Below are 14,946 nucleotides of genomic sequence, written 5' to 3'. Positions count from 1 at the left end.
GTATTGTTCACTTAATAAATATAAAGAAGAGCAGCATTTAACTTTTAATGTCTTTACAGAAACATACATTTCCTATAACCCTCTTTTTATATAAATATCTTTACATTTTCCATTTAAAATGTAAAAATAATTGGCTTGTATTGTAAGGTTTGTTATCAGTTTAATTCTTGAAGAGTCTTTTTGAGTTTTAGCAAACATTTTTGTTTAGCTAATTTTTTTTGCAAAGCTGAGAAAAAATAGAAAGTCCAACAAACAAAAATATCTCTTACTTTTTTAATGTGGTCAAACCTCATCAGAGGCTCTTTTATAAGCATATCTGTTTTTGCTTTGTCAGGAACATGGAAGACTTCCTAAAACAGAGAGAGAGAGAGAGAGAGAGAGAGAGAGAGAGAGAGAGAGTGTGTGTGTGTGTGTGTGTGTGTGTGTGTGTGTGTGTATATATATAGTCTCAGACATTGGCAAAAATGTTTGTTAAAACTCACCAGAGGTGTTCTATTCATAGGTGTATGTAGGGTGGGGTAGGAACATAAGAGACCCTACTTCGTTTTTACCTTTGCATTTTAAAAATTTCACTCCTGACATTTAGGCATTTTAAGAACTCTAATTTGAATACCTTTTCTCTATAAAATATTCTAAAGAAAAAACTTATATTTATTTTTCCCAAATAACTGATTGCTTAACATTTTAAAGGGGCTATTAAACAAAATCTTACTTATCCAGCCTGAGAGCTCTATTCTTGTATGATATGCATTATAATTTGTTGCGTTTAAGACCCATGTATATATTCACTTTGGAATTTAATGCAGCTTCTAGCGAGGAAGGTGAAATTAGTAATATTACAGAAAAATGACATTAAAATTGCAGAGACAGTTTCTTTTCTGAATTTTTAATAAGCTCTTTTGGGTGTCTAGACAGATCTAATAGAGAACAAATACCTGCACTAGGGTGGGGTAGACAGTCTGGTATTTATATAACCGACTAGAATAGAATCAAACTGGATGGTTAGGAAGTCTTATTAAAACAATGCTTTCTGAGTCTTTCTGACTCTAGTTCTTTAAAGTTTTCTTTTTTTCCAGATTTCATAGCCACCTTCTGTCCTGAAGATGTTAGATTTATTATTTAAATCATCATCATCATCATTATTATCTTTTTGTCTGTCACATTTTTATAGAGAGAAATATGATAAAGCAGGATGCAGCCTGTTATTGTTTTGGTCAGAAAAAATGATTGATGCAATATAATTTTCCATTTCCTCTATTTGTCCCAATGAGTCCTATCTACATACTTTCTGATCATAAAGTGGAAGGCTTGAGAAAATAAGAGGAGTGGATGGGGCAAAATTAAAAAGGATAAGGAAAAAATCAGGGGTTGGTGAGAAAGAAGCTGATTACACAGCTTTTTGTTTTCCTGGCTTATTTTAACATTTCTCTTTTTCTATTATGTAAGCTCAAATTTGCTGTTATAAAAGAGGGAGGAATAAATAACCTTTGGACTAAATGGAATGGGGCAACTATTTCTAATCATCAATCCAGTGAACTGTTGAACAGTTCTTAATTGTGGAGCCTAATCTTCAAGGACTGTGTATGGTTGGTGAGCTTTGCTTTCTGTTCTTTGCTCAGTTTTCAATTGTGGTAGAGCTTGTCTCTTGTTTAAAAATGGGGAATGTTAATAATTGTAGGGTGCTATAGAAGCCTTTTATAATACTCTGTTTCAATTAGGTGTTTAGGGGATTTGCCCAAAGGTACATGTTTAGTTTTTATTTAGGATTTTTTTGGAAAAGATTTTATTTCGTTCTTTTTCTTGCAGAGGCTTATCTTGAGGATGTGATTGTGAAATTCTGTTTTGTGGGGTGCTATTTTTCTTTTAAGGTGGATTTTTAAGTGTAGTTCATTGCAAAGTTTGCTTGAGTTTATAGGTCTGAGGAGAGTAATGGAGATTATGATATCTATTATGGTAAAATAATTCGTTTTATAAATATTTCAAAGCAAGTTAAAATTTAGCACTATTCAATGTAAATTTTTAGAAGCAAAAAAAGAATAGTATTTTGAGATTAATAATTTTTTTAGACTTGATTCTTAAGTGGCCAAAAGAAACTTACGAAAAACTGCCTTTGTTCCTGAAGAAGTCCCTTTTGAAAAGTTTTTATGAGAAAACTGGGAAATTCCATATTTTAGTGCCAGTCTCTCCACACTCTCATCGCATTTTGTGACCCTTCATGCTTATTATGTGTCAGCTGTACTGACCTTCTTTCAAACATGCCGACCTCCTTTCACTAGCTGTTCCCTCTGAAATGTGGCTCTTCGTTTTTATTCAAATACAATTATTAATACCACCCTCTTAGAACTTTCCAGGTTACCCAACCTAACAGTTTACCCCCAGTATTCCTGTCACATCTTCCCTAGTCTCATCTGCTAGCTTTTCTTAGTTGTTTACCCTACCATTTTCCCATCAGAACATCAAATACAGTTAGAAGAGAGACCTTGATATGTTTATGGCCTCAATAGTGATGATGGTTTCACTCACATGTACTTATCCCCAAACTCATTATATCAATATACATACAGCTTTCTACATGTCAAACGTATCTCAATAAAGTTGTCAAACCTATCTCAATTAAAAAAAGAGACTTTGGCTGTCTTATTCATTGCTACATCCCCAGTGACATACATGACATATAGAAGGTGCTTCATAAAAGTTTGCATATGCAAATATGGAAACTTTCATCCTTCCTTTTTTTTTTTTTGCTGTAAAGGACATCTCAGTTTATGGTGTTTAAATTTTTTAAAGAAATACATGCAGTTTTACAGCAAAGATTTTTTTTTCAGATGATTAGAAAAATGGAAATAGCTTAATTAGTGGGAATAGCTTAATTAGTGGAAAGCCCTGGACAAGAAATCATAACAATAGGATTCTCTAATCATTCTGCCACTAACTCTAATTGCCTTATAGTGGACAAAATTCTGTAATCTCCTAGTGTCTCCGTTTCTGCCTGTATAGCATGAGGAACGGTGTTAATGCTTCATGTGATGAGGCTGAGGTAGTAGTAGGGCAACACTGTTCAGGGACTGTGGACCCTATTAAGGAATTTAGCCTTTGTCCTACCAGAAAAGAAAACTACCGAAGGATTTTAAGTGAGGTGGGACAGGTTATTTGTAAGTGAGTGGTCGTGGTGGTGATGTGATTGGGTTTCCATTTTGGAAAAATCACTCCAGCTGCCGTGTGGAGAACACAGGGCAAGGGGCTGGAAGGAATATGGATAGAACCTTTAGTAGGTGAATGTAGTCATCCTGGTGAGGGATGGTGCTAACTTCAAACAGAGTAATGTTGGTGGGCCTGCAGCTGAGCAGGTGGATTTGAATAATAATGGAGAGGTGGAATCACCAGGACTTCGTGATAGAAGACCTAGAAGAGGAAAGACTGATTTCCAGGTTTCTGTCTTGTACTAGATGGATCATGGTGTCGCTTGCTGTATTGGTGAAAGTTGGAAAAGGATCAGATTTCAGGGGGAAGAATGTGTTTTTGGTTTGGGTCATGGAGATACTTTTAGGACACTGAAGGAGAATTGTCAGTAAGGTAATTGAATACATGGGCATGGAGTTTAGAGCATGAAACATTTAATAATGTTGGGTTGCAGATGTACATGAGTCATTTGTATATAGATTTTTAACTGACGTGCATGAATGTGAAGTGCTTTGTAAATCATAAAGGGCTACAGCTTGTGTTTGTAGTTTCATAATTTTTCACACTATTTCAAACTTCGTGATTTTCTACTTTGTTAGTAGGTGCTATAGGCATTTTTTTTCTATAAAACTTTTCTGATTTTTCTCTCTTTTGAACTACTTCTGTACCTTACACATAATTATCATGGTATTATGATAATGTGCATGTTTATATATGTCTGTCTTTTTAAACTGTGAGATCAGTTGGAAGAGAGTGACTTAGTTTTATTCCTGTGAACTGCCTTAGGCCAGGTCTCACATCTGCTTTGTTTCCCATGGTATATCCAGCGTTCAACATGTGGTGTGGCACATACCAAAATGATGGTACATATGTAAATGCTGAGTGAAGTATTTATATCCCTTTACACACAGATGCTCAGTAAGTTTTTATATTTATTGAACAACTTAGTTAGCCAATTGTCTGGCAGTTGTTTATTACTTATTTGATTAACATTATATAAAAGACAAAAGTCACTTGTTGCTTCTCTTTAGCTATATTGGGGTCTTTTATCTTGGGTTTCATTCATGGACTTTATATTTGTAGAGCGATCAATGAATACCCTGAAAATAAATATAAATTTGTCAGAATATGTGTACTCATATATAGTTTTTGAAAGAAGGTCCATTGCTTTCAAAGATTCTTGATGGGGCCCATGGCACCAAAATTATTAAGATCTGTGAATCAGATACTTTTGTTCAGCCTGGCTTCTCTTGCTTTTAAGTAGTTTTCTATGAAAGTTTTGCTGTAATTGTGTATGTATGTGTGTGTGTGTACATATACATATTTTGGATACTGTATCAAAAGTTGCCTTTGGGCTAAAACTGGTCATCAAATCATTTTAGCTGTGATCTGTTGAGTACATCTCTTAAATATAAGTATTTTATATGTTTTCACATGTATTTTTAAAGTCCACATGTTTATTTGAATCAATAAATTTTTTCTCAGGAGACCTATTCTAAATATTGAATAAATGAAGAAACTGTTGGACTCATTTAGGTTTAAAAAAATCTTGATTAGCCCTTTTAACAGAAAAGAGATTGGAGGTTAATATACAGAATTTTAATAATGGTCTTTTCTGCATGGTAGAATTATAGGTCATCTCTTTTCATATATAAATTTAAATGAATTGCAGATTTTCTACACTAAACATGAATTACTTTAACATTTTTAAAAATTTATTTCTGGAAAAGTTATGAATTTACAATTGATATTAATATGAGTTATCACTGTTAAATTTTTAAAGTGAGCCTTTATATTGATTTAGAGTTTAAAGTTAACATCCAGTTAGGTCTCTACTTAGTGAAGTAACTGCTTTATGTAGATAGAATGTGATATTTATTCTCTAGAAACAGCTGTATTTTGACTCTTTTATAAAAAAAGATTTATTTACTAGAGTGATGGGAAGGGAGGGGAAAGAGAGGATGAGAAACACCAATGTATGAGGGAAAGATCAATTGGTTGCCTCTTGCAAGCTCCCAGCTGGGCGCCCAGCCAGTTGGGGCATAGCCCACAACCCAGGTGTGTGCCCTGCTTGGGAACTGAACCAACAACCTTTCAGTTTACAGGCTGGTACTCAACCCGTTGAGCCACACCAGCCAGGGCTGTATTTTGACTGTTACCAAAGATGCTTTGGCTTGCTGCATTTTGAGTTTGAAGAATATCTCCTTTTCAAACCAATGCAATGCCCTAGTACAGAAGTGTATTCATTATAATATATAGTGTACATTAATGCTCCTTAAAAATCTTACTGCTTCTTTTTAGAATGCTTTCATTAGTTTTCACAGGGCTCATCTTATAAGTATATGATTGTGGACTCACCAAGATATGTTGACATGTGAATAGCTTCATTCTAATCCAGAGAGAATTGAGCACATTCTGCATTCCATTTCTTGCCATATTAATGAGTCAGTGAAGGGCCTTTGTGATAAGTATATAATGTAGTTTAACATCAAACACCAAAGAGGGATTGCTGGGTCATATGGTAATTCTATTTTTAATTTTTTGAGGAACTAGTATCCTGTTTTTAATGGTTGCACCATTTTTTATTCCCATCAACAGTGCACAAGGGTTCCAATTTTCTCTGCATCCTTGTCAACACTTATTTTCTGTTTTTTATTTTTTAAATTGTAGCCATCCTAATGGGTGTAGAGTGATACTTCATTATGATTTTGATTTGCATTTTTCTAATAATTAATAATATTAATGTTTTTATAATAATGTTTTCTAATAATAATGAATATGTTAATCATGTTTTTATATGCTTATTGGCTATTTGGATGTCATATTTGAAGATTTCTTCTCTATTCAAGGCGTTTGCCCATTTTTTAATTGGGTTATTTGTTTCCTTGTTTTTGAGTTGTTAGAGTCCTTTATATATTCTGCATACTAGCCCTTTATCAGAAATATTTTCTCCCATTACATAGGTTGCCTTTTCATTGCGTTAATTATGTATTTTGATGTACATAAAGTTTTTAACTTGATGTTGTTGCATGTGTCCATTTTTGCTTTTGTTCCCTGCGATTTTGATATTATATCTAAGAAATCACTGTCAAATCCAGTGTGATGAAGCTTTTCCCTGTATTTTTTTTAGGAGTTTTATAATTGGATCGTAAATTTAGGTCTTTATTCATTTTGAATTATTTTGTATATGGTATAAAACAGCTTCCCTCTTTTGCATGTGAATATTCAGTTTCCCTAGCACCATATGTTGAGGAGATTGTCTTTCCCCCATTGAATGGTCTTAGCACTTTTGTTGAAGATCATTTAACTATATATATGAGGGTTTATCTTTGGGCTCTTTATTCTATTTCATAGGTGTATGTAGCTTCTTGATGCTAGTTCCACACTGTTTTAATTACTTAGCCTTTATAAGATGTTTTGAAATCAGGAAATGCGAGTCATCCAAAAAAAAAAGAAATTTGCTTTTCTTTTTCTAGATTACCTGACTATTTGGGTCTCCTTGAGATTCAATATGAATTTTCGGATGGATTTTTCTATTTCTGCAAAAAAAAAAGAAAATTGGAATTTTGATAGGGATTGTGTTAAATCTGTGGAACACTTTGGAGAATATTGACATATTAACAATATTAAGTCTTTCAACCCATGAACACCGATGTGTTTCCATTTATTTGTGTCTTCTATAATTTCTTTCAACAATGTTTGTAGTTTTGCTGTACAAGCCTTTCACCTTCTTGGTTAGTTACATTCCTAATATACTTTTTTTGATGCTACTGTAATTAAATTGTTTTCTTAAGTTTGTTTTGGATTATTCATTTTAAGCCTATGAAAACACAGTTGATTTTTGTATCCTGCAACTTTGCTGAATTGATTTATTTGTTCTAACAGTTTTTTTTTTGTGTGTGGAATTTTTAGAGTTTTCTACGTACTCACAAGATCAGATTATCCACAAACAGATAGTTTTACTTTGGATGCCTCTATCTCCGTTTCTTGCCTAACTGCTCAGGTCAGGACTTCCAATACTATGTTGAATAAAAGAAGCAGAGGGAGCTTCCTTGCCTTGTTTTTGTTTGACCTTAGACAAAAAAATTTTCATTCTTTCACTATTGAATTTGATTTTAGCTGTGTGCTTTTCATATATGGCATTCATTATGTTGAGATAATTTTCTTCTATTTCTTGTTTGTTGAGTGTTTTTTTTTTAAATCATGAAATCTGTTGAATCTTGTGTAATGCTTTTTCTAAGTTAATTGAGATTTTTTTTTGTCCTTAATTCTGTTAGTGTGGTATATTGCATTGTGATTTGTTTAAAAAAATCTCATTTCATCATGGTGTATAATGCTTTTAATGTGCTGCGGAATTCATTATTTTGAAGCAAATATCAGACATGGGCAGTACGCTAATAAACAGGTAAATGTATGATATAATGCAGATACCGAAAAGTATTATGAAGAAAAGTGAAACAGGGCAGGAAGATAAAGAGTGGCAGGGGTCGAGTGCAGCTGGGGCTGTTTATATACAGCGGTTTGAGAAGCCTCCTAAGGAGGTGATATTTGGAAAGAACCTGAATGAAGGTGAGAGAGGAATCTTACAGGCTTAGGGGACAGCAAAGATGGGAACTTACCTGGAGTTTTTTGGAAGTATCCAAAAAGCATTATTAATGCTGTAAGGAGGGTGTGAGGGTAGGAGTAGGAGATTAAGTCACAGAGGCTGGGGAGGCTCAGGGCGTCTGCAGTATAGGAGGGCACTTAAATAGTCGCCTTAGCATGGACAGCTCCTTTTATGGTTTTGAATACTTACAGGTTTCCCCTTTTCTTTTTATTTCCTTTGCGGTTGCTGTCCTATTTGTAGAAAGAATGTGCTTGCTTTGTTAACCAAAGGGCAGAGCCTGAGTTCTATTCCAGATTTCCTTTGAAGAAGGGTGAAATACAGTGGGTGGAGTCTCTGGGTCCAGCCAAGAATTCATTGTGATGTCAAACGTGATTTGAGAAAAAAAAAACCATTGTTTCAGAAATAATACATTATGGCATATGACCTTATATATATTTTATAATTAGAATATGTACCTAAAATTTAAATTTAAATAGTAGGAAATGGATTTCTTGATGAAGTCATAACAATTTTAACTGGCAGCATGATCTGTAGTATAGCACTTAGTTCCTTCCTATACCGTTGTGTTGGAATGTTTTGTATTCCTGTGAGACACTTTGCCCAAATCAGTCTTTTTGGAGGAAGTATAAGTTGCAGTAATTAGAAGGTAAAAAACACCCTAGAGCTTGCAGATGTTTGTCTGGCCCTTGATAATACAAGGAATGTTGGTTCAAATATGCTAAACATCATCGAGAATGTGGAGGAGTTATCTGCTTTGTCTCCAAATGGAGTTTTATTTACAGTCTAGCTCAGTGTTTAATATATATTTGCCTCTTTTTATATTTAATCAGTTTGTTTTTTAATCCTTGAATCCTGATAATTTGATTTTTCCACTGATAAAATATTTACTTGTCATATCAGGCAGGGTGCTAAACTTGGAAATTAAGAGTACCGAGTTAAATTTAAAATTTGTTGAAACGTATTCATCATAATGCAGTCTATTTAATGTCTTGGCAGTACCTCCGGCTCTTCTCGTTTGACATGTTAGGAGACAGACTGGCAGCAGTTGTAAACTGAAACCTGGTTGTGTGCAGGAGACTGATAGGGGTAGAAAGGAAAATGGAGAAAATTTGAAAGTGTTGCTGTGTGTGTGTGTTTCCTTAAATTAAAGTGTGACACATTTGCTTAAAATAGAATTTTATATTCTTTGTATCAAGGCTATTATAAGTTCACTATGGATGGTCCGAAGACCGAAGCTGGTTTTAAATACTTTGTGGAATAACCAAATTTGACTCTTAAAAATATTGTCGTAATGTCACACAAGTTGTTTTGGTATAATAAGAATATTTTACAATATGTTAGAGTCATTGGTCTGTCAGTAGACCTGAAATGTATTACTCAGAGGAGAAGCATGCATTTACAGTATATTCTTAGCTGCTGCTTTCTGTCACTCAGCTGTCAAGTCCTATGGAATCTGAAATAGAACCTGACCAATGGGAGACAGCCTCCACACTGTTTACGGGTGTTTCGGATGTGGACTGTTTTATCTGCACTACAGTGTCTGTGTTGCAGTGTTGAGGCAGCAGGATGCAGAGTGCACTTCAAATTTTCCACCAGAGTCCCTGAAAGGGAACAGCTTTGAAAGACAGCCTCTAAAGAATAAGAAATAGGAGGAGTTACAGTACCTGATTTGGGGCTGCTCTCATTCAACTGCTGCACAGCAAAGAAGATAATTTTCAAGCGTTATGAAGACGGAGAAGGATCCCGAAGATGAAGAAAATACCGTTAGAGATCCAAGCTAAGTGTAGCACAGCATGATTGTAGAACTGGAGGAGTTGTAAAGAGGGACACGAATCACTGGTTAGGAGTTTGTCTGCAGGCTAGCTTTGTGAGCCACGGAGATTTGTAACTTCATGTGAAGTAGTTTACTGTTAGCAAAAGAAACTAAATCCTGTCTATGATGAACTGTTGGTTTTCTTGTGCTCCTAAGAACAGAGTAGGTATCCCTGTCATCTAGTCTGACAAGATTCTCTTTTAGGCTTTCTGAACTGTATTTGTTTAAAATGTACTACTGTTTTATTAACTTTGGTTTTTTTTTCTTATTATATTCTTTCTGATTTATCTGATTAACAGATTGGTGTTAGTATTGGAAAACAAAATTTCTTATTTTTCTAGATTTAGAAAGCATATAATGGAATCTTGATAATTCAGCAGTATTTATGTTGACTGACAGTGTGGCAAAGTGGAAAATCTGCTCGGTAGAGTAGAAGTGAAAATCACGTGGTAATAAGAGACTCCAATTGCCTTTAATTATCCTTTAAAAAGCCTTACTTTTGGATTTTACCTTTTTTAGTGTTTTAAGTAGCTCCTTTCTTCCCCAGCAGATTTACCTGGAAATAAGGTTAAGATTGTTTTAACTGCAAAGATAAGTTAGTCAATTTAGATCTAGTATTTGTGTGACTTAATCCCTTAAACATTTGAAAACACAGTCTCCTAAGCCTGTATCTGCTACCACTCTCCAAGTTTGTAGACTGTTTTGTTTTAAAGCTAAAGAGGGGGTATCTAAAGTGTAGGTTAGACTTTGAGCCAATAAGTAGGACTATCTCTACTCAGAGTTGTCAGTTTGAATTTTTGAAGTTAGAAGGAAGGGGGTTCATCTCCCAATTTGATGGCTTTAGATACAATGATTCTGAAGTCTATGTAGGTACTTGAGCCAGATTCCACTTAAATATTACATTTCAGGAATGGGTCAAAGTTTTAATGAATTTATCTTTTTTCATATTTAATTTTCACTTCTAGTATTTAATAAATACATTGCTTATTTAGCTAGAAAATTGGTGATTTTTTCCTTTTGGTTTGGAGGGGATAGTATCTAAAATAACCATACTGATCAAACATTTAGAGGATATGCTTCATCTAAGTGATTTTATTTCCTGCCCCCGCCCCAGAGATTTGTTGTGGTATTTGTGGACATGGGAATTGCTTTGTCAGTTAATTCAAAATTGTGTACATCTTTTTTTGCTCTCGAAATAATACTGGACTTAAAATAGAATTTAGCAATAAGTTTACTGTATAGTATTTTAAAAGGCTAAAATAATGTGTATTTTAGTTCGGGGTTCTACATTTCTGCTTACTAAGAGAAGATCCAAGTGATTGGCTTCAGAATATTGTAGCTGTATTTTCTCCAATCAAAGCTAAAGATAGCCTTGATACAATTAAAACATAATTTAAAAATTGCCTTTGCTCTTTTAAATAAAAGTGCACTGAGCTTTTGTTAAAATTAAAAATCTTTTTTTAAGCAAAAACAGTATATGTTGAATGTAAAAAAGAGGGAAGAAAATAAGTCATTTGTAATCCTGTTATCTTAGGGTTTTCAAGTAGTTAATACTTCAGAGTCCTTTAAAATTTTTCTTCTCTGTAGAAGTTTCTTTTTATCCTAATATAAGTATAATGAATTGCTTTCTCTGTTGAGTTGTATGTTTATGTATGTGTGTCATTTGCCTCTAAAAGTATTATTTGCAACTGCAGGAGGGAGGAGTTTTTAAAAAATGTGTGCAAAATTCCACTGCATCTAAAGGTTTTTAGAGATACGTAACCAGACCCAAACGTGAAAGCATGGGTTAGAGGTCCGGAAAAGCACACTGATTTTGGAAATCACGAGAAGTTCATGGTTGGGCTTGGCCACTTAAGTCACTTAATGTTTCTGGAGCCTTGACTTTCCTCATCTGTTAATCGGGGAGGATAATTTTACTATATGAGGTTTGTTTGAGTGATTCGTGCCTGGCAAAGGGTAGGTGCTCAACAGTTATTACTTCACTTTGTTACAAAGAAAAAGAAAACAGAGCAGAGAACATGAGAAGCATGCTTTTTCTCAAAAGTATGATTTGAAATATTTCTTGTATATCCTGTGTTTTTGAAAGGTTCTCTTTGTGAAATTAGCACAACAGGGAGAAGGAAATTTGGGATGCAGTTGGAAGCAGAATGATGTAGTATGCAATAATGATTTTCCTGTCTTCCTTAGAAAGTCTTACTAGTATAGTATGTATAATATACTATGTTTATTTTTTTTCATCTTTGTAGCACACAGCAGATTGGAACAAATATGATGACCGATTGATGAAAGCAGCAGAAAGGGGAGATGTAGAAAAAGTGTCCTCGATCCTTGCCAAAAAAGGTGTCAATCCAGGCAAGCTAGATGTGGAAGGTAGATCTGCGTAAGTATGACTGATGATACCCTAAAGGGAATTTGGGAAGACCCTTGGGATACAAATGAAGTTGTGAAGTGTGGTTATCAACTTTTAAAATTAAAAATCTTTGTCAAAACTCACATTTAAATTTTTCAAACATCACTTTTAAACATTCTGGACTAATAATTGTTCTCAATTTGAAAGATTTCTGAGCTAAAGAGTGAATTTTAAAGGACTGGCAGTGGTCTAGTTCTTTAGGCCCTATGGCAAACCACAGCCTGCATTATTTGGTGCGTTTTCTCTTGAAGCCTCTTTCTTTATCATATTTAATCCTCGCAGTAGCCCTCTAAAAGAAGTTAAGAAAAGTTTACAGAGGTTAAATAACTTGGTCTAATCTCACAGAAAGTTACAGAGCTAGGATATAAACCAAATTTTATGTTTTGAGTTCTGTAAATTGCACTGTCTTTTCCTTTCTACCCCCAATTTATTTGTATATTTGGGTAAATGAGAAGTAACTTTAGTTTAAATGAGAGTGTTTTTAGCAGAAAGGGAGGCAGAGTAACTTGTGTTGCTTAAGGAAATGTAGGCAGTGATCCTTCGCCTTTGTTTCTGTGTTACTGAGGACTACTGGCTTGTTTACATGTGTATCTTTTCGCCCACCTTACCCAGTCATCACTTCCCTTCCTTTTCAGGACAGGGAGCAGTTGAGTTAAAGGGTAAGATCTAGGTTCTGTTACTATAATCTATAATTATAGCAGTTAAAACCACATCTGGGAAACCTTCCAAAGTTAGAGGTGAAAAGTCTCATTTCCTGAAATTCCTCTCAGTCTTCTACTTGCATGAATTTATTTAGACTATCATAACTGGAAACCAGACACTAAATATAGAGATGAATATTAAGAAGTGAATAGTAAATGGTTGATGTGGGTCACTACCGTAGAATGCTTAGATGTTTAAGAATAGTAAAAATAAGGAAGCATGGCTTACAAATTAAACAGTTTTTAGGAGAAGCAAAATTTGAAAAGTTCCAGTTTTTCTATACTGTTTTAATTTTGTCAGTAGGCAATTTGATAGCAACAGAAACATTGGTTATTTTGACTCCTGTGCCTATTTTGGGTAAATTTTAAGCTATTTATAGGATTCACAGTATAAATAGTGAAAGTTTAATATCTAAAAGTGACTTTGCTTCTCATGTTTCTTTTCTTCCAAACACCAAGATGTTAAAAAGATACAAGGAAATCTTCTTTGGGATTGAAAATCTTCACTGAAACCTTCTTTCTTCACTTCTGCCCATCCATGCTTTGAATGTTTTGAATGAATGGTTGCTGAGTTTTTGTTCAGATTTTTTTGAGATAGGGTTCAATTTTAAGTGAAATTATTTATTTGTGTTAATGGTCAGAGTAATATACTGTAATTTGATGAGCTATGAACTTTATTTTGTGAAATATTTGAGTATAATTAGTCTTTGAGGTTTTTACTATAGGAAGTAGAATTCTTTTTGAGATTTATAGGATAAAATACTTTCATTTTGTTACACACAAACTGTATTCTTCCTTACTTAAATCATTTTATAATTAGTCAAAAATACAACCTGTTACAAATATATTTTCTGTATTATCTATAGTTATAAAAATTATTTTTGATGATGGGGGGGTGGTTAATTTGGAAATTTAAGACATAAGTAACAAGTGCTCCTTGAGCTCAATCCAATTTCAAAAATGAAATATTTGGAGCCTGGCCATAGTCACTGCAAGGATCTGTTTTCCTGTTCTCCTCTCTCCTAGATTGCAGTCTTTTGTCAAAGCCAGATTCACCAAGAAACCCCCTACCACTTGAAGAGTTGTGGATTCCAGTTCCCATCTCCCCAGCCCCTCAAACTGTCAGAGATGCTGTTCTACTTCCCAGCTATTTTCTCTGAAATCAACAGTTGCTCCTATCCAAAAAGGCCTCCAACGCCAAGCTCACCCTCTGGGCCTCTGTCCTTTCCTGCATCTTGCCCTTGTAATTTTTCAGATGCCTTCAAACATATGCCTTATATATTTTTAAAATTATTTTATTTATTGATTAGAGAGAGAGAGAAATCAATCTGTTGTTCCATTTATGTATGCATTCTCTGGTTGATTCTTGTATGTGCCTTGACCAGAGATCGAACCCTCAACCTCGGCACATTGGGATGATACTCTGACCAAGTGAGCTACTCAGCCAGGGCCAAACATATGTCTTATATTTTATTCAGCTTTTCTAGTTGTTCTTACATGTAGGGATTGTCCAAATTATCTGCATTTCTGTTATGGAAGTAGCAGTACATGTCTTGTTTAAAAAAGAAAATGTATTGATTTTTTTAATTGCAAAAGAGTATTTCAGTAACACAGTTTTTCAAATTTCCCTTACAACTCTTTGCATAAACTTAATGATTGCTATTTCTTCTTTCTGAAGCACATGTATTTATAGAACACCAGCATTAATAATGCATTGAGGATTGTTGTGATTTCTGCCCTTTAGTACATCATTAGTGTATAATGTTGATTTATTTTGAAGAAAGAAGTCTTCCAAATTTTGTGAGCTAAGAAATGAAAACAAGCAAACAAAAAATATAAGATTGTTGGGAGAATAAAACCTGTGCTTGAAGGAAATTACCATTCCTCAAAAGATTCTAATGGTGACTTGCATGTTGTAATTCCCCACTTTTGTGTTGCAGAGAGCTTGATACCCCCAACCTTACAGCATTTTTAATTCTGATATAAGGAGAATTTATTTACCTTTTAAGAATACTGTATTACTTTTATCAGAAATATCTCCTTCTCTCTAATTCAAATTGTACCAAATCTGTTTGACTTTAATTAGTAGTACTTGTCTCTAGTTTACATTTATACTCATCATAGAGATGCATGACTGAATTTAGTAATATCTGGAAATGAATTTGTAAGCTATCTCCAGATTTTGGCCTTAAGCATTCAGTTATTCGAATATCTGAGGGCCTGTTATCTGACTAGC

The 14,946-nt window shown here is 34.1% G+C and overlaps 1 protein-coding gene across 3 annotated transcripts in view; it reads left to right on the top strand.

The window, feature by feature from the left end:
* The window catches only part of UACA (uveal autoantigen with coiled-coil domains and ankyrin repeats), a 94,735-nt gene that overhangs the window by 28,195 nt on the left and 51,594 nt on the right, over window positions 1-14,946 (top strand). For 2 of the 3 annotated variants that reach the window (XM_054594775.1, XM_054594912.1), the window contains exon 2: window positions 11,846-11,979. In XM_054594775.1, coding sequence (XP_054450750.1) covers window positions 11,846-11,979 — 134 coding nt within the window. Of the gene's footprint in view, window positions 1-9,223; window positions 9,762-11,845; window positions 11,980-14,946 lie in introns of those variants that run through there. The other variant, XM_054594847.1, reaches the window with a different exon arrangement.

This window comes from Pteronotus mesoamericanus, unplaced genomic scaffold (genome assembly GCF_021234165.1).
Source record: "Pteronotus mesoamericanus isolate MK-2021 breed Mesoamerican mustached bat unplaced genomic scaffold, CSHL_Meso_final contig_100, whole genome shotgun sequence".
NCBI lineage: Eukaryota > Metazoa > Chordata > Mammalia > Chiroptera > Mormoopidae > Pteronotus > Pteronotus mesoamericanus.
Note: the sequence above shows the minus strand (reverse complement) of the source record. Positions and strands in the feature narration are given on the sequence as shown.